The sequence below is a fragment of the Pelophylax lessonae genome, assembly GCF_965119305.1.
Source record: "Pelophylax lessonae genome assembly, chromosome: 2".
NCBI classification, from domain to species: Eukaryota; Metazoa; Chordata; class Amphibia; order Anura; family Ranidae; genus Pelophylax; species Pelophylax lessonae.
The window spans coordinates 175,255,943-175,275,193 of NC_138769.1; the positions used below are offsets into that span (position 1 = coordinate 175,255,943).

Below are 19,251 nucleotides of genomic sequence, written 5' to 3' on the forward strand. Positions count from 1 at the left end.
CAGCTTACCTATAGGTACAAGTGAGCAAGCGGTGTTTACTCCTGCTTTAAAGCGTTGGCTACCCCAACAGTTCCTGTTCCTGATATGTGCCTGCTGTACCATGTACTTGTATGAAAAAGTATCTTGTTCTCCTTGTATTGCTTCCATTGTGTGAAATCCCTGGAATTCCTGCTAGTCCCCCTGCTTTCCTATTAAAAACTGACCACACTAAGCAGGAGAACACACTGTGGTCAGTTCTCTAACTATGCTGGGAACTCAGCCTGCTCTCCTCCAATGATCAGACATGTCCAACCCCCCCCCCCCCACTGCACAGCCTTTCACTGGGTAGCTCAGTGTGCTGCTACTTCTCCCCCCCTTCTCTTATGCAGCTGAGAACAGAGGGAATATGATCACTTTAAAAAAAAAAAAAGGGAAAAAAGGTATTTGTAATTTTTTTTATATATCTATACAAAAAACATTTGCCTTTCATTTCTATTTTAAACTGAATGGGTTGTTTTACAAGGTGGTCGTTTACCATCAATCACTGTAAGTGCTGATGGTATACATAGCGGGCACCCCTGCTTTTGGCTGGTAAGGTCACCCTTGCAGTAATTGGTAATAGCTAATAGTAAGGCTTAAGAGTATGCAACGCTAGGCTGGAACAAGTAACTGGGTCAGCATTTACATGTCAGAGAACCCCAAAATTAGGGGATCCCGAGGAGAAGACAACTATGTAAGTATTCAGAAACCTGAAGGTGCTTTCTATGTGCTTCAGCTGGCATGTCATTTATTTCAATTTCACAATTCCTTACTTACTCCAACCCATCAGATTTCATTATCCATTGTTATCATTACAAGCTCCAACCCATCGGTTTTCATTATTCATTGTTAACTAAATTCTAAATCAACATTGGGGAATTTGTTTTTAGCAAGGAGCAACGGTAAAAGCAAGCAATAATTCTTTTTTTTTTTTCTAATCAATGTTGGTAGAATGTTTGTTAAAACACATATAATACACCTATAACAGTAGCCTGTTTTAATGCTATACAGAGGACTAGACTGGGATACCAATCTGAATGGACAATGTGGAGTGACCGTGCGCTGCCTACTGAGTGAGCTCTACAACAAAGCCGGACTGAACCGAGAGTGGGGTCTGATCCGTTACATCTCCGGGCTGCTAAAAAAGAAAGTGGAAGTGCTTGCTGAGGTATATCAGAACATTGTTATTTTATTCCTACTGTATGACCTCTCCAAACATTACCAGATCAGCTTCTGTAATTGTAAAGATAATATAACCGCCACTTTCCTTTCCGCTAGGCATGCACTGATATCTTGTCACACCAAAAGCAGCTAACAGTGGGACTTCCCCCCGAACCTCGTGAAAAGACCATTACAGCGTAAGTGATAATGTTAAGTCAACTTTTATTTTAATTTTTCACAGCCAAAGTTTACAATTTGTATATACAGTGGACCTAATAAATCACAAACACATTTGTCAATCAGCATAGTACAGGTCAGATTAGTTACAAAATGGCAGTACTCCAGTAACATGCATGCATCCCATGACCCAAAGTATATTGAAAATAGAAATAACTAAACACTTCCCACGGCCCAGTTGCCAGCGCCTCTTGGCAGTGGGTGAAAATCCTCAGTAGAGAATCTCAGGACAGCTGCCATCTCAATCCGATTAGACAAAGAGTGGAATTTCACTAGATCAGGGATCCTCAAACTATGGCCCTCCAGCTGTTGCAGAACTACATTCTTCATTCAGACCGTGTTTACCATCAGGTACATTTTTTTCTTTTCTTTTTCTTTCTCTTTTTGCTTTTTTCTTCGTTTATTTTTATTTTTTCTTATTTTTACTTTTAATTTATTTTGTTTTATTTTTATTGTATTATTTATTATTATTTTCATTTTTATATTTATTTTTATTTATTTTTTCTTTTATATTTATTTTTATTTATTTGTATTATTATTTTTGTTGCCTTTTCATTTTTCATTTTTTATTTCTTCCTTTTCTTCTTTTTTCTTTTCTCTTTTTTCTCTTTCTTTCTTCTTTTTCTTTTCCTTTTTTCTTCTTTTTATTTTTCATTCATGTGTAGCTTTCTTTTCTTTTTCCTATCATAGAAAACTGCTAGTTTCACTGTTGTAGGGAATCAGTCCTTCATGGCTGGCAACCTTGCAGTTAATTAACGAGAATTGATTTCAGGTTGCAGTTTACTTTTTATGCAGCATCTCCACATGTATTCTCATAGTTATGACTAAGCGAATCTAATTTCATGAAACGCGTCAACTATGCCTGTCCCCTGTCTCTGATTTTTTGTACATTATGGATTTTTGGAATTTTCAATAAACACATTTTATTCATTTTCACTTTCAAGTCGGAGTGCGGTTATCTACTTCTATCTACACAGCGGAACTACGCGTCCCATGAGGCATTGTAAAACTCTGACATTTACAGACATGCCTAGGCATGATGAGAATTGTAGTTCCTGAACAACTGGAGGGCCATAGTTTGAAGACCCCTGTACTAGATAATTAGTAATTTCTGACCTCTCTAGACACCTTAAATCAAAATTCAGCAATCATATCATGCACAATCTGCCAGAAATAGGCAATGGGGGCTACATGTACTCATATTGGATGACTGTGCATGCATCGTAGTGGGATCTACAAACAAACAATTCCCAGGCTAGTGAATGGCCAATTATTTCAATTGACACCTGTCAAAAACTTCCTCCAGTCACAAATCATATTTCATATTGTCTGCTAGCTCCCCCTTTCCCCTGAATATTGTCTGTTCTTCCCTCTGATGAGACATAAACTTGGAAGTCCTAATAAATGATTACATTTTGCCAAAACATTCTAACGACTTTATGTAAACCAATGGGAGTCATGGTACGTGTCTGAAATAGCTATTTACAGAACCACAATACTGCTGTTATAGGCCTGTGTATCTGTGTGATGCTTTACATTTATGTAGTTATAAAGGTATAAAGTTAAGTTCCTGCTAGAGGGGTTTTCATTTTTAGTAAGAAAAAAGTAAAGAACAAAAGAGGGTTATAACCTGTCAGATTTATTTTTGCCATCTGTGTCCCCTTGTGGAGATTTCCCTTCACTTCCTGTCCCATCGCCAAACAGGAAGTGAGAGGAAATCCCTGCAAATTAAGGGAATTCCTTGGGGCCCCCCAGATCACCAGAACTCGTGTCCCAATTGGAAGATTTCCCCTCTATTACATTTCTGGGGACAACCCAAAATTTGGGATTTTCTTTTACATTCACTTTAATGATAATGGTAAACAGGACAAATAGAGAGGGGGGATATCTTTAACGGGCACAGACGGCAATAAAAACTGACAGGTGTTCTAATCCCACTGAACTCTATCAAAAACTAATAGAAAAAAAAAGTTTTGCTTTTAGTTATACTTTAAGTGTGCAGGAGTATTTTAACCACTTCTGGACTGGAAGGTTTTACCCCCCTTAATGACTATGCCATTCTGCATTATTTTAACTGACAATTGCGAGGTTGTGAGACGCTGTACCCAAAAAATTGATGTCCTTTTTTTCCCAGAAATATGGCTTTCTTTTGGTGGTATTTGATCACCTCTGCGTTTTTTATTTTTTTGCGCTATTAACAAAAAAAGAGCAACAATTCAGAAAGAAAAAAACAATGTTTTTTACTTTCTGCTATAAAACATGCCCAATAAAAAAAATAAAAAAAATCAAATTTTTCCATCAGTTTAGGCCAATATGTATTCTGCTACATATTTTTGGTAAAGAAAAATCCCAATGAGTGTATATTGATTGGTTTGCGCAAAAGTTATCGCATCTACAAACTAGGGGAAAGATTTATGTAATTTTTATTTATTTATTCATTTTTTTACTAGTAATGGCGGCGATCTGCGATTTTTAGTGGGACTGCGACATTGTGGCAGACAGATTGGACACTTAACTGACACTTTTGAGGCGACCAGTGACATTACTACAGAAATCAGTGCTAAAAATATGCACTGTTACTGTACTAATGACACTAGCAGGAAAGGGGTTAACACCAGGGGCGATCAAAGGGTTTAATGTGTGCATAGGAGGTGCTTTCTAACTGTGTGGGGGATGGACTCACTGGATGAACACAGAGACCTGTGTTCCGAAACAGGGGGAACACAGGATCCCTGTGTTCATTACTGACAGAATAGCAGTGTGCCGTGTTTACTTTGGCAGACCGACTTTCTGTCTCCATGGGGAGCGATCGCAGGTGGCCGGCCGACATTGCGTCCGCCGGACCCGCTGATTGGCTCCCCCTGTGGCCACTCGGCGCGTGCATGCCCCCACTAGCTGTCTCACGAAGCGACATACAGGTACAGCAGCTGGTCAGCAAGTGGTTAAAGGCTGTTTCACACACCAGGAAAATATAAGGGTGTGATCAGGAAAAAAAAGTTTGGTTTTGTGCACGTATTTTATCATTCAAGTTGCGTAAGGCTGCTTTCACTCTGATCTATTTCTTTTCATTTAAAAAAGAAAAACTGCATTTCTTTAATCCTATGTAGCTCTTCACACTGGTCCATTGCACTACAGTTGTGGTTAATAAAATTCTGCTTGCTGGATTTTTTTATGGTTTTTATGCACCAAAAACGTATGCCTCAATTGAAATGAATGGAAACCGCATCAAAAATGCAACCCACCTGTGGGAAGTTCTCAAGCCTAGGTTCACAAAATCGCATGACAAGGAAAATCACATTCTATTCAATGGTATCCTTCTAATCAGCTCATCACATTGCAAAGTTGAAAAAGGTTCCTGGTGGACATCAGTGCAATTTCAGCCCCATAGACTTCTATGTTATCTCACAGAAGTGGCATCAGCATAGATAATAAGCATTCCAATGAAACTTTGATGGATTCAGTGTTTCTTTTTTTTTTAACCGTCACTTCTCCTTCCTAGTCATCCTTTCTTGATTGTGATACAGCTGCCATTTTGGAGCCTTTCTTCGATCGATTGACCCTTCCTTTGATCGATTGATCCTTCCTTCGATCAATCCCTCCTTCCTTCCTTCGATCAATTTTCCTTCCTTTGATCAATCAATCCTTCCTTCCTTTGATAAATCCCTTTGGTCGATCGATCCTTTATTCTTTCAATGGATCCTTGCGTTATTCTATTGCTCTATCCTACCTTTAGTTGTTTGATCGAACAAAGAAAGGATGGATTGAAGGAAGGAAGGATCGAATGATTGAAGGAAGGATCAAAACTGGTTCAAAGTGAACCTAGCTTTTATGCAGCAAGGATGACTGGGGGGGAGAGGTGAGGGTTAAAAATAAAAACACTGATCCATCAAAGTCGCATATGAATGCTTCTTATCTATGCTGATGCCACTTCTGCCAAGTAACATCAAAATCTATGGGGCTAAAATCGCACTGAAGTCAGAGTATAATGTGATTTCCCTTGTTATGCAATCCTGTGAACCCAGGTTTGAGAACTTCAGTTCTCATGTGAGTTCCACCCGAAATCACATTAGAATAGTGGGAAGTGATATGGGGAGAATGCAACGCAAACGTGGCAATACCGCATCAAAAAAGCATAATGCGTTGCCTTAATTTTAACGCAATGTGGGAAAAACATGGCTAAAACGTATATATGTGTTTTTTACGAATTTTTCATACAGAGTAGTGTGAAAGTAACTTAATTAAAGAAGAAAAGGTAAGCTGAATAATACATTGGGACTGTAAATTGTATAAAGCTAAAGTATGCTGTTGAGATGGAAATTGTCTTGGAAACGTGCATGTTACTTTTCCCCACATAGGCCTTTACCTCCAGAAGAGCTGGCTGCCTTGATCTATGAAGCTAGTGGACAGGATATCAGTATTGCTGTACTCACACAGGTAGGACATTATGGGAGAGTTCCTATTGTGCTAGGAAAACCAAGTACCCCATTATACAATTGTCTAAAAGATGTCTCAGTAATGCTGGTATGTGATATAATGACGTATGCGGCACCATCTGACTCGACCACCTTAAATCAAAAAAATCTAAAAATTCTTGAGGGAGCAGTGACTTCATCCAATCAGATTCAATCAGTGATCAAAAAAAAAAAAAAAGTATTGAAGACAAGTGTAATTTTGATCATACCGAGAAAGTAAAGAGCATACAGTCAGGTCCATAAATATTGGGACACCGACAGAATTCTAATCTTTTTGGCTCTATACACCACCACAATGGATTTGAAATTAAACAAACAAGATGTGCTTTAACTGCAGACTTTCAGCTTTAATTTGAGGGTATTTAAATCCAAATCAGGTGAACGGTGTAGGAATTACAACAGTTTGTATATGTGCCTCCCACTTTTTAAGGGACCAAAAGTAATGGGACAGATTAACAATCATAAACCAAACTTTCACTTTTTAATACTTGGTTGCAAATCCTTTCCAGTCGATTACAGCCTGAAGTCTGGAATGCATAGGCATCACCAGACGCTTGGTTTCATCCCTGGTGATGCTCTGCCAGGCCTCTACTGCAACTGTCTACAGTTCCTGCTTGTTCTTGGGGCATTTTCCCTTCAGTTTTGTCTTCAACAAGTGAAATGCATGCTCAATCAGATTCAGGTCAGGTGATTGAGTTGGCCATTGCCTAACATTCCACTTCTTTCCCTAAAAAACGATTTGGTTGCTTTCGCAGTATGCTTCGGGTCATTGTCCATCTGCACTGTGAAACGCCGTCCAATGAGTTCTGAAGCATTTGGCTGAATGTGAGCAGATAATATTGCCCGAAACACTTCAGAATTCATCCTGCTGCTTTTGTCAGCAGTCACATCATCAATAAATACAAGAGCCAGTTTCATTGTTGGCAGCCATACATGCCCACGCCATGACACTACCACCACCATGCTTCACTGATGAGGTGGTATGCTTTGGATCATGAGCAGTTCCTTTCCTTCTCCATACTCTTCTCTTCCCATCACTCTGGTACAAGTTGATCTTGGTCTCATTTGTCCATAGGATGTTGTTCCAGAACTGTGAAAGCTTTTTTAGATATTGTTTGGCAAACTCTAATCTGGCCTTCCTTTTTTTGATTCTCACCAATGGTTTACATCTTGTGGTGAACCCTCTGTATTCACTCTGGTGAAGTCTTCTCTTGATTGTTGACTTTGACACACATACACCTACCTCCTGGAGAGCGTTCTTGATCTGGCCACTTGTTGTGAAGGGTGTTTTCTTCACCAGGGAAAGAATTCTTCGGCCATCCACCACAGTTGTTTTCCGTGGTCTTCTGGGTCTTTTGGTGTTGCTGAGCTCACCGGTGCGTTTTCTTTTTAAGGATGTAACAAACAGTTGATTTGGCCACACCTAATGTTTTTGCTATCTCTCTGATGGGTTAGTTTTGTTTATTCAGCCTAATGATGGCTTGCTTCACTGATAGTGACAGCTCTTTGGATCTCATGTTGAGAGTTGACAGCAACAGATTCCAAATGCAAATAGCACACTTGAAATGAACTCTGGACCTTTTATCTGCTCCTTGTAAATGGGATAATGAGGGAATAACACACACATGGCCATGGAACAGCTGAGCAGCCAATTGTCCCATTACTTTTGGTCCCTTAAAAAGTGGGAGGGACATATACAAACTGTTGTAATTCCTACACCTTTCACCTGATTTGGATGTAAATACCCTCAAAGCTGAAAGTCTGCAGTTAAAGCACATCTTATTTGTTTCATTTCAAATCCATTGTGGTGGTGTATAGAGCCAAAAAGAATAGAATTGTGTCGATGTCCCAATATTTATGGACCTGACTGTATGTGTGAGGTGTAAAAAACACTCCCAGTATTAAAATAAAATCAAATATTAAAATATTGAAAGGAAGATTTTGGTAGTTTTCTACAGATCTAGACTAGGCATACACATTAAGATTTATATTGTTAACATCCACAGGCTAAATAAGAGAAACAGCATGGATGGGGGAATCTCCCCTGCTAGCTACTGTATTATGACAGCTACTATTCCCGTGGCTGTCAGAATACAGTAGCCAGCAGGGAAGATTGGCCCAGCTTGGATCAATGTAGGTATGTACAGTATGTGCCATACATACACGTGGGAGCCCCGTGGAATCTGCACAATATTGTAGTAGGCACCACTTCTAAAGTGATTGCAAATGACTTAGCTCTGGGAGGTGGAGGTGCGGCCCGGTCGAAATCCTAGGCTGTGGTTGCCACACTTACTACTACCATAGGATCACACAGATGTGTGGCGTCAGGGATCACCTCTCCCTTGTGCTACAGTAGGAGCCGGGACAGGCTCCATCCCTCGCCAGCACTCCCAGCGTTGGGTGCAGAAGAATCTGTACATATATGCCATATCAGTTGAGCCTCAGCAGCACACAAAGATACATCATGGGTCTATAGTGATTGCCTCTAGCTTCTGGGTTCTGTGTCAAGCAGCTGCCCTGCTGCTAATTGAACATAGGGGGTTGCACACTGGGCACAAGTACCACTCAGGTATTAGAAAAGGAAGTCAATATTTGAAGACCAATATCTAAAACTAAATACAGAATTCCTTCAGAAGATGAGGGAAAGGAAGAAAAAGGGTGATAAAATGCCATGCAAGAGATTGGTACAAGTGTAATATTTAAAAGGAAAAAAGGAATAAGTGATCAAAGAAATACTGGTGTTTATACTCTATATACATATATTCAGTTGCAAGAAGCCCAATGGACATTAAAGCAAACCTGATATTATTCTTGCAGAGGATATGGATAGCACAGTGGCTAAGTGGTTAGCACTTCTGCCTGGCAACACTAGGGTGGTTGCTTCAGATCCCAACCACAGCACAACATGCCTGGAGTTTGCATGTTCTCCGTGTGCCTGCGTGGGTTTCCTCCATGACCAAAGACATGCTAGTTTGTAAATTGGCCTGTGGATGGGCGCAAGTTAGAGACCTTAGATTGTAATTTCCTTAAGGGCAGGGACTGATGTGAATGTACAATATGTAGTATCTCACAAAAGTAAGTACACCCCTCACATTTTTGTAAATATTTTATTATATCTTTTCATGTGACAACACTGAAGAAATGACACTTTGCTACAATGTAAAGTAGTGAGTGTACAGCTTGTATAACAGTGTAAATTTGATGTCTCCTCAAAATAACTCAACACACAGCCAATAATGTCTAAACCGCTGGCAACAAAAGTGAGTACATGCTTGGCCAGTACTTTACATTGTAGCAAAGGATCATTTCTTCAGTGTTTTCACATGAAAAGATATACTAAGCATTAAATATTTACAAAAATGTGAAGGGTGTACTCACTTTTGTGAGATACTGTATATGTAAAGTGCTGTGTAATTTGTCAGTGCTATATAAGTACCTGTATAATAATAAGTCTCCTTTTGGATACAGTAAGTGGTCATGCTAAATGACCATCTCTTCAGGGTGGTTTGAATGATCCTGCACAGTGCAGTTGTTTGTTCTGGGTATAAGAAAAATACAGATTTTTGATCCCCCCAAAAATTGGAGATAAGATCAACAGAGGTGCCCCATATTTGAAATAGATGCTTAGAAATCATTTCTTAAAATAGTAGGTATTTATTTGTCATTTAAAAATAAGCAAGATGGTGATTTTGTTTACTAAATTATTAATTATTACTTCTTCTGACCTCACCTATAATTTTTTTGGGGGGCCCAAAAAATCTTTACTGCAATAACTGAAAGATTGCACTTTACATTAAAGAGAATAACTTAAATGTCAACTATTTACATAAAAATATAGATACGTTCTACTCATTATAGGGATGTGTATTTTTAATGACACTCTTAATAGAGGAGACATTGAAGTATTTTGAAAGCCAACAGACTCTAATATGTGCATTTTACAGGAGATCATGCTGTATCTGGCCATGTATGTCCGTTCCCAGCCCCTTCTTTTTGGAGAAATGCTTAGACTTCGGATTGGTCTAATCATCCAGGTGATGGCCACGGAGCTAGCCCGCAGCTTAAACTGCTCAGGTTAGTCACATGCCTTTAATCTCCTGTTTGCTGGAATTCAGTTTTATTGCTGGTATTATGAAAAGAACTCATTAACAAGTTACATACATTAACTAAACATTTCACTAATTAGATGTGCATTAAAACCACTTAAGCCCCGGAAGATTTTACCCCCTTCCTCACCAGGGGGTATTTTGCGATTCGGCACTGCGTGACTTTAACGGACAATTGCGCGGTCGTGTGATGCTGTACTTAAACGAATTTGACGTCCTTTTTTTCCCACAAACAGAGCTTTCTTTTGGTGGTATTTTATCACCTGTGCGATTTTTTGATCATGCGCTATAAACAAAAAAGAGTGTCAATTTTGCAAAACATAACAATATTTTTCAAATTTTTTTATATGAAATTCCCCCAAAAAAAATGTAAAAATCAAAATTTTTTAACATTTTAGGCCAATTTGTTTTATGCTACATATGTTTGGTAAAAAAAATCGCAAAAAGCGTATTTTGATTGGTTTACGCAAAAGTTATTGCGTTTACTAACTAAGGGAAAGATTTTTGTCATTTTTGTTGTTTTTTTTTTTTTAACACGTAATGGCGGCGATCTGCGATTTTTTTTTTGCGGGACTGCGACATTGTGGCGCACAGATCGGACCCTTGACTGACATTTTTGACACTTTTGGGGTTACCAGTGACATTACTACAGTAATCAGTGCTATACATATGCACTGTTACTGTAAAATGACACTGGTAGTGAAGGGGTTAACTTTATTTGAGAGGGAGGGGTGGTGTGTGTCCCTAGGGGCGTGATTCTTACTGTGATTGGATGTGGCTTGAGGTGTAGGAACAGTGATCAACGGTCCTACATAGTAGAACCGTATGATCACTGTTCTTACACAGGGGAGAATGACAGCCGCCTGCCTTCTCCTGCTGTCACGGACGATCGCGAGTGCCCGGCGGACATCGTGTCCGCCAGGCACACGCGCGGGGGGGTCCGTGACCGAGCAGGTGCGTGCCTCCAGCGGCGCGCGCTCGCTCCCCAGAGCCTCACAGGCTAGTGACGTACCCATACGTCACTTTGCCGATGAGGGGCTGACCGCCGCAGTATATGTACTTGCGGCGGTCGGCAAGTGGTTAACAGTAAAAATATACACTTTCCCAAGGTTATCTGTTTATTATGTGTCCTGCATTATGTGATTTCAGGTGAGGAGGCCTCAGAAAGCCTGATGAGTCTTAGTCCTTTTGACATGAAGAATCTTCTTTATCACATCTTGAGTGGAAAGGAGTTTGGTGTGGAACGGAGCGGTAAGTGAATATGTTGCATCAATGTTGAAACAAAGTGATATAAATCACCATGGTCACTATGTAGTGATGCACTAAATGGACTACTGGGTGGTCCAACAGGCCATTGATGAATGGATGTAAGGCCCAGTCCACCCACTTCTGTTTTTTGTTTTGTATAGTTCTGCATTAGTTTTCCAGTTCAAGCATTGTCACATGCTAAAATGTAAATCCTTGACTAAGGAAACCAAAAGTAAAGCTGGCCATAGATGGTTCGAATCTTGTCCGGTTCCTGCTGAACTGGCCGATATTCGAACCATGCATGGGCAGGCTAAATGTACCCAAATATATCAATCAATCGACTTGGGTACAACCAGCCTATCGGATTTTACATGTGATTATTGCTAGCATCTAATATAGCCGCTAACAATAATTACTGTGTTCTCCCAGCAGGGATGGCTTCCTCTGCCCCTCCGGGAGAACACAATGGCTCTGCGGGAGGGATTCCCCCATCAACACTGTCAGTTCAGTTTTCTTTCCTTCAGCCGGTGGTTGCAGAAAAGAAAATCTACATACTCTAGATACTTTGGGGGGGATTTACTAAAACAGGAGTACTCAGAATCTAGTGCAGCTTTGCATGGTAGCCAATCAGCATCTAACTTCAGCTTGTTCAATTAAGCTTTGACAATGAAACCTGGAAGCTGATTGGTTTCTGTGCAGAGCTGTGCACTCTCCAGTTCTAGTAAATCTCCCCCATTGTCTAAATATCATCACCTCTCCCATAATTAAAGAATAACCCTAGGGTTCCTGGGCTCCTCTTCTTGTTTTCCTAAGGGTTATGTTGCTGTCTGTGTCCCTATTAGGCAGAATCACCTATTTGTCTTGGTGACCCCTGGGACTGAAAGTGAAGCGTAACAAAACATTTTGAGTCACCAGAACAGGAACAGGGATTTACTTCACTTTAGAGAGACTTTTGGCCACCTTCTGTTGTCTCTACAGGAACAAAAGTGAAGGTAAATCTTTAAATGGGACACAGAAAAAAAGGAATTTTAAGCACTTCCAACTCTACGAAAATAAACAAAGTTTGGGCTTTAGATATACTTTAAGCAGTTAAAAGACAAATTCTGGTATGAATTTAACTCCCCTTCCAACCCTACTATCTGATTGCTGAGTTGAAAAAGAAAACCCTTTCTAAACTTCTTTTTCCCTTACCCGTAATTCTCCAGTACCAAGTCCTTCTCCTCTCTTTTTACTCCGTGCGGGGTGTCCACTTCACTGGTGTGACGTGGACAATTCTCAATGGCCAGCTAGAAGAGGGGTCTCAACATATAGAAAACTGCTGCCCTGGGTCCGAGAAGGGTGAAGGGGATAGGATAGCGAGCCTTAACTTGTGGCACTGGAATAGCAGTACCCGAAGACATAAATGTTGTCACTGCAAAACTTGGATAGGGGTGCTCAGATGAGAATAACTGACTTAGGCTGGCCATAGATGATGCAATCTTCTTTCCTACAACCACAGGTCGCAGAAGTCATTCCTGCCAGGAGAACACACTGATTATTGCTAGTGGCTATAGCCGCCGTCAATAATCGCCTGTTAAAATTGGACATACTAGTTGTACCCAAGTCGGTTGATGGATCGACTTGGATACAATCAGCCTGCACATAGATGGTTCGAATCTTGGCCCTTTCCTGCTAAACTGGTCAGGATTTTAACCATCTATGGCTGGCTTTACCAGGTAAGGAAAATTGAATAACTGGAAGGATGGGTTAGATATTGCTGAAAGGGAGGAATGGGGAAATTATAGAGTTTGATTTTAACGTCAGCCTACTTTGATGCCAGGTGCCCTATTCTAATTTATTAGTGTTACTCTATAAGGATTTCTGGGTCTACTTGATAGTAAAGTTGAAAAAGTGTTCTGCAACATTTGCTGTGTCAGAATAATTCTCTGTTGCCACCTCCCTAGTGCGTCCGATTGATTCAAGTGCAACCAGCCCAGCTATTTCAATCCATGAGATGGGACACACAGGAGTCACCAAGACTGAAAGATCCGGGATTACTAAGCTACGGAGTGAAATGAAACAAGTGAGTTTATATATTTCCCCATTTATTCCTTCTAATAAATCATAAAAATGTAATAAATGTGGCACATTTCATGGATACATAAAGGGATCAGTGATCTCTATGGGATTTCCTCCTGTGTGTTCCCTAGCAACGGAATTGTCAGGCTAAATTGTCATAAAGCATAGACGTTTAGTATCCCTAGAAACACACCAAATACAGAAATAAAGTTGCATTTGTGGGCAGTTTGTGAAGGTGTGAAAAAAAAAACATTAGGCTTTATTTGATAATATAGCAGAGGGAGCAATATAGAGATGAAATAGACGCTTTTAGCTCAACTGTTTGGTGGCCTTATATATGCCCTTTGCCTTCTCACATGGGTCATGCGTTGTACTGTTTCTTACTGGGAGGAGGTAAAAAAATTTGTTCCACATTGTGATTAACATGCAGGCAGATAATTAATTTGAATTATCAGCGCTCACCAGTTTTACAATCTAGGTTTCATTCATTCCCAGTTATCTATACATTTTTCCACTTTTATGGGCTATGATATTAGTCTCAATTTGACCTTCAAAGAAACGTTGCTAAAGGAAGAGAACAATAGTCATATGCCTAATATATATTTTTTTCTTTTTGTGGAGGCTTTGTTTATCTACTATAGTTTGGCTACCTAGTTTAATCATACTTATGCTACAGTTTTGTGATCAGTTACAACATATAGGGGTGCATTTTTAACCACTTAAGCCCCGGAAGATTTTACCCCATTCCTGACCAGGGGGTATTTTGCGATTCGGCACTGCGTGACTTTAACGGACAATTGCGCGGTCGTGCGACGCTGTACCTAAATGAATTTGGCGTCCTTTTTTTCCCACAAACAGAGCTTTCTTTTGGTGGTATTTGATCACCTGTGCGATTTTTTGATCACGCGCTATAAACAAAAAAAGAGCGTAAATTTTGCAAAAATAGCAATATTTTTCACATTTTTTTATATGAAATTCCCCCCCAAAAAAATGTAAAAATCAAAATTTTTTAACATTTTCGGCCAATTTGTTTTATGCTACCTATGTTTGGTAAAAAAAATCGCAAAAAGCGTATTTTGATTGGTTTGCGCAAAAGTTATCACGTTTACTAACAAAGGGAAAGATTTTTGTCATTTTTGTTGTTTTTTTTTAACGCGTAATGGCGGCGATCTGCGATTTTTTTTGCGGTACTGCGACATTGCGGCGGACAGATCGGACCCTTGACTGACATTTTTGCCACTTTTGGGGTTACCAGTGACATTTCTACAGTAATCAGTGCTATATATATGCACTGTTACTGTAAAAATACACTGGCAGTGAAGGGGTTAACTTTTTTTAAAGGGAGGGGCTATGTGTGTCCCTAGGGGCGTGCTTTCTACTGTGATTGGCTGTGGCTTCAGATGTATGAAGAGTGATCAACGGTTCTACATAGTAGAACCGTATGGTCATCCTTCATACACAGGGGAGAATGACAGGCAACTTGTTTACACAAGCCGCCTGACTTTCTCCCTCTCCCCCGCCGATCGCAGAGTGACCGGCAGACATCGGGTCCGCCGGTCACACGCGCGGGGGGGTCCGTGACCACACGGGAGCGCTCCTCCGGCGGCGCGCGCTCGCTCCCTAGACCCTCACAAGCTAGTGACGTAGCCCTACGTCACTTTGCCTGTGAGGGGCTGACCGCCGACGTAGATAGTCGTGCGGCGGTCGGCAAGTGGTTAAAAAAAGATTTCGGAGCTCCTGTGACACTACATGTGGATTTGCTCTGTGTGAATGGGGGCAAAAAACAAATGTTATTACCATATTTGCCGGCATATAAAACGACTAGGCGTATAAGACGACCCCCTAATTTTCAAGTTAAAACATAGGTTTTGGGCTATATTTGCCATATAAGACTACCCCCCTTCTGTACCGTAGCGGAGTATAAAATGTAAGGCCTACTTTACATGGCCCAAAACAAACGTGCCTATTAATCTCTCAACCCGCTGGAGGTGCGTTAATAATGTATGTACCGTAGCGAAGTAAAAAATTTGAGGACTACGGTACTTTACATGGCCCAAAACGAACATACCTATTAATCTCCAAGCAGGGTAAGTACACAGAGTGTAATCTCTCAACACGCTGGATGTGTGGTAATACTAACCGCTTGCCGACCGCCGCAAGTACATATACTGCGGCGGTCAGCCCCGGCCAGGCAAAGTGACGTATGGGTACGTCACTCGCCTTTGAGCTAATAGGGGGCGAGCGCGCACCGCCGGAGGCGCGCTTTCGCCCCCGCTCGTTCAGGGACATCTCCGTGCGAGTGACCGGCGGACCCGATGTCCGCCGGTCACTTGCGATCATCCGTTACAGAGGGAGAAAGGCAGGCGGCTAATGTAAACAAAGCCGCCTGTCATTCTCCCTTGTGTAACAGCAGAGATCCTACGGTCCTGCTATGTACACATCCAATCACAGTAAGAAGCTCGCCCCTAGGGACACACTTAGCCACTGCATCACTAATAAAGTTAACCCCTTCCCTGCCAGTGTCATTTTTACAGTAACAGTGCATATGTATAGCACTGATTACTGTAGTAATGTCACTGGTACCCCCAAAAGTGTCAAAAATGTCAGTCAAGGGTCCGATCTGTCCGCCGCAATGTCGCAGTCCCGCAAAAAAAATCGCAGATCGCCGCCATTACTCGTTAAAAAAAACCACCAAAAATGACAGAAATCTTTCCCTTAGTTAGTAAACGCAATACCTTTTGCGCAAACCAATCAAAATACGCTATAATTTTTTTACCAAACATATGTAGCAGAAAACAAATTGGCCAAAAATGTTAAAAAATTTTGATTTTTACATTTTTTTCGGGGAATTTCATATAAAAAATTTTGAAAAATATTGTCATTTTTGCAAAATTGTCGCTCTTTTTTTGTTTATAGCGCGTGATCAAAAAATCGCACAGGTGATCAAATACCACCAAAAGAAAGCTCTGTTTGTGGGGAAAAAAGGACATCAAATTTGTTTAGGTACAGCGTCGCATGACTGCGCAATAGTTAAAGTCAAGCAGTGCCGAATCGCAAAATAGGCCCTGGTCAGGAAGGGGGTAAAATCTTCCGGGGCTTGAGTGGCTAATACTGTACCGGTATGTACCCTAGCTTAGGTTACATACAGTATGCTGCGTTGAGCCAATCACGGTGAGCGATGTATTCTATTATTGAATACAAAGCCTGCTCGGATTGGCAGAGTCAGAGAAGCAGGCCAATAATGTTACTCTCTCTAACTCAGCCAATCCGAGCGGGCTTTGTATTTATTAATAGAATATTTCGCTCACCGTGATTGGCTCAACGCAGTATACTGTATGTAGCCGAAGCTACGGTACATACCGGTAATGGATTCCCGCACATCTAGCACGTTGAGAGATTACACCCTGTGTACTTACCCTGCTTGGAGATTAATAGGGGCGTTTGTTTTGGGCCTCACATTTTATACTCCAAGTATAAGACATTCCCCCAATTTGTGGGGGATGTTTTTAAAGGTTAAAAAGTCCTCTTATATGTCGGAAAATACGGTAGCCTATTTCTTTTCTCCAGGTCAAATGTAATCTTCATAGAGCATACAGTGATTCAGGAAATACCACATTATGGCCACTAGATGGAGCTGATGATCATAGTAAATAGGTATTTATTTACTATAATCATCAGCTCCATCTAATTCGCTATAATGTGGTATTTTACTGATTCACTGTGTGCTCTATGAAGAATAACATTTGGCCTAGCGAGGAGATTTTGTCCCCATTCGCATGGAACATATGTGCATGCAGTTTCTCAGCGAGAAAAGAGAAAGATAAAATACTTTATTACAGCAGACCTGCGTCAGAAAATGAAATGTTTGCTGTAGGTTCTAGTTGCAAGGAAGTAAACTGCCAAAATATACTCTATTAAAAATGATGTTCTGAAGCATGAAGGGCAGTGAATAAGCAAATGTATTTATTACATGTACTTATATAGCGCAATCAGTTTATGTAGAACTTTACTATATATGTGTATATATATATATATATGAAATATATATTGCACATTCACATCAGTCCCTGCACTCAAGGAGCTTACAATCTAAGGTCCCTAACTCGCATTCATACATACACATACTAGAGCCAATTATCCTACCCATGTCTTAGAAGTGTGGAAGGAAACTGGAGTACCCAGAGGAAACCCACACAGGCAGAACATGCAAACTCCAGGCAAGTAGTGCCATGATTGGGATTCCAACCGATCACCCCAGTGCTGCCAGGCGGAAGTGCTAACCACTTAGGCACTGTGCTGCCCAAATCAGTCAACACTCTAAACCAAACACCTAAAATAGTTTCCAGTTTGGTCACTTTGCTTTAGGATTATTGGAAGTCATTAGAGTTGATTTACTAAAGGAGCAAAGCATGCTTACTTTTGTCTTAGTAAATGAGCTAAAGGCTAAGCTTAAAATTCAATTTGCAAACCTACCCATTTATATGCAGAGAAAAATATAACACTAGATTTTTGCACAAGATTGCCGAAGTCTGCACAGCTTGATCTCATTCACTAAGCAAAGTGAACTGCCGCCAGTGATGGCGAACCTTGGCACCCCAGAGGTTTTGGAACTATATTTCCCATGATGCTCAAATACACTGCAGAGTGTACGAGCATCATGGGAAATGTAGTTCCAAAACATCTGGGGTGCCAAGGTTCACCATCACTGGCCCCTATTCCCTTAGTAAATCAACCCATTGACTGTGCTCGCCACCTAGTGGCCATACACAGCTTCTCATAGTTTGACATGTGTCTGATTGTTAGGGATATGTGGACATCATAAACAATAATAATGAATTCATCTTTTTTCACAAAAATATTTTTCTAAAATGTCATTGGGCTTATGCTAAAATTACCATTTTATGTAAATAATGACGTTTTTTTTTTCTTATTTCATGTTTACTTGATTTTGTTCTTGTAATGAAGGTGTAATTTTTTCTGTTTTCAGATGGATAGGAGGTTTAGTGCTGAGGATCAGGTGAATTCTGATGAGGCGCTTTGTATTTTTGATGTGTTCCTAATAGCGTGAACATTTCTAAATATCTATTGTTGGGTCTAATGCAGGCCGTACATGGGTTGAATTCCGAAACAAATTGTTTTTGCAAAATCAGAAATTTTGTTCATTTTGTGATTCGATTGTGCCACCATTGATTTTAAAATTCGACCAACTAAGCCTTCAATTTCACCTCCTGTTGCTACAGAAAAGAGTTTTGTAGCCAGGAATTTTCTTTTCTTTCTGGGAATTTTCTTTCCATGGATTTTCTTTTCCTGTGCTCACACGCATTTATCTTCAAATATATTTCTCACACGATTCTCCCAGCGTTGATTAGAAAGTCGTTCGTTTTTCAAAAATTTTCCAATGTGCCTAATCGCTCATATTCAATGGCCACGCAAAAAATTGCCCATTGCTGTGGCCCACTATTGGTGCGAAATACTAATGAAAATTCTTAGGAAAGATTTTCAAAAGAAAATTCTTTCGGAATTCGACCCATGTATGGCCAACCTAATTCCTGCCTTCCGCTCTTTGTTTCTTCTGGTGGTGTGGAGTTCTTACTTTTAACATAATTTTGTGCTTTTAGATTTAACAAGCTTGTCTCCAAAAACATCCCTTGTTTATAATTTTTAACGTGTTTTATATTCCTAATAATTGTATAGTTTCCCAGTTTGACTATTTATTATTATTATTATATTATTATTATTATTATATACTTAGTGTTAGTCCCCGTTCACACTAAGGCGACCTGTGAGGCTACCTGGTCGCCTCACAGGTCGCCGTAGGTCGCCTTCCATAGGGAAGCTGCGGACCCATTCTAATAGGAGCGACACAAGTCGCTCCGACTTAGAAAAAGGGTCCGGAGCTTCTTTGGGGCGACCCGGAGGCGACCGCCATAGACTTCAATGTTATGAAGTCC

The 19,251-nt window shown here is 40.4% G+C and overlaps 1 protein-coding gene across 3 annotated transcripts in view; it reads left to right on the plus strand.

Annotated features, from left to right (window-relative positions):
- PHKA2 (phosphorylase kinase regulatory subunit alpha 2) overlaps positions 1 to 19,251 on the plus strand; it is a 187,671-nt gene that overhangs the window by 141,181 nt on the left and 27,239 nt on the right. For 2 of the 3 annotated variants that reach the window (XM_082247709.1, XM_082247710.1), the window contains exons 23-29: positions 1,030 to 1,186; positions 1,297 to 1,376; positions 5,772 to 5,850; positions 9,833 to 9,962; positions 11,144 to 11,245; positions 13,186 to 13,304; positions 18,288 to 18,317. In XM_082247709.1, the coding sequence (XP_082103835.1) occupies positions 1,030 to 1,186; positions 1,297 to 1,376; positions 5,772 to 5,850; positions 9,833 to 9,962; positions 11,144 to 11,245; positions 13,186 to 13,304; positions 18,288 to 18,317 (697 nt within the window). The remainder of the gene's footprint in view (positions 1 to 1,029; positions 1,187 to 1,296; positions 1,377 to 5,771; positions 5,851 to 9,832; positions 9,963 to 11,143; positions 11,246 to 13,185; positions 13,305 to 18,287; positions 18,318 to 19,251) is intronic. The other variant, XM_082247711.1, reaches the window with a different exon arrangement.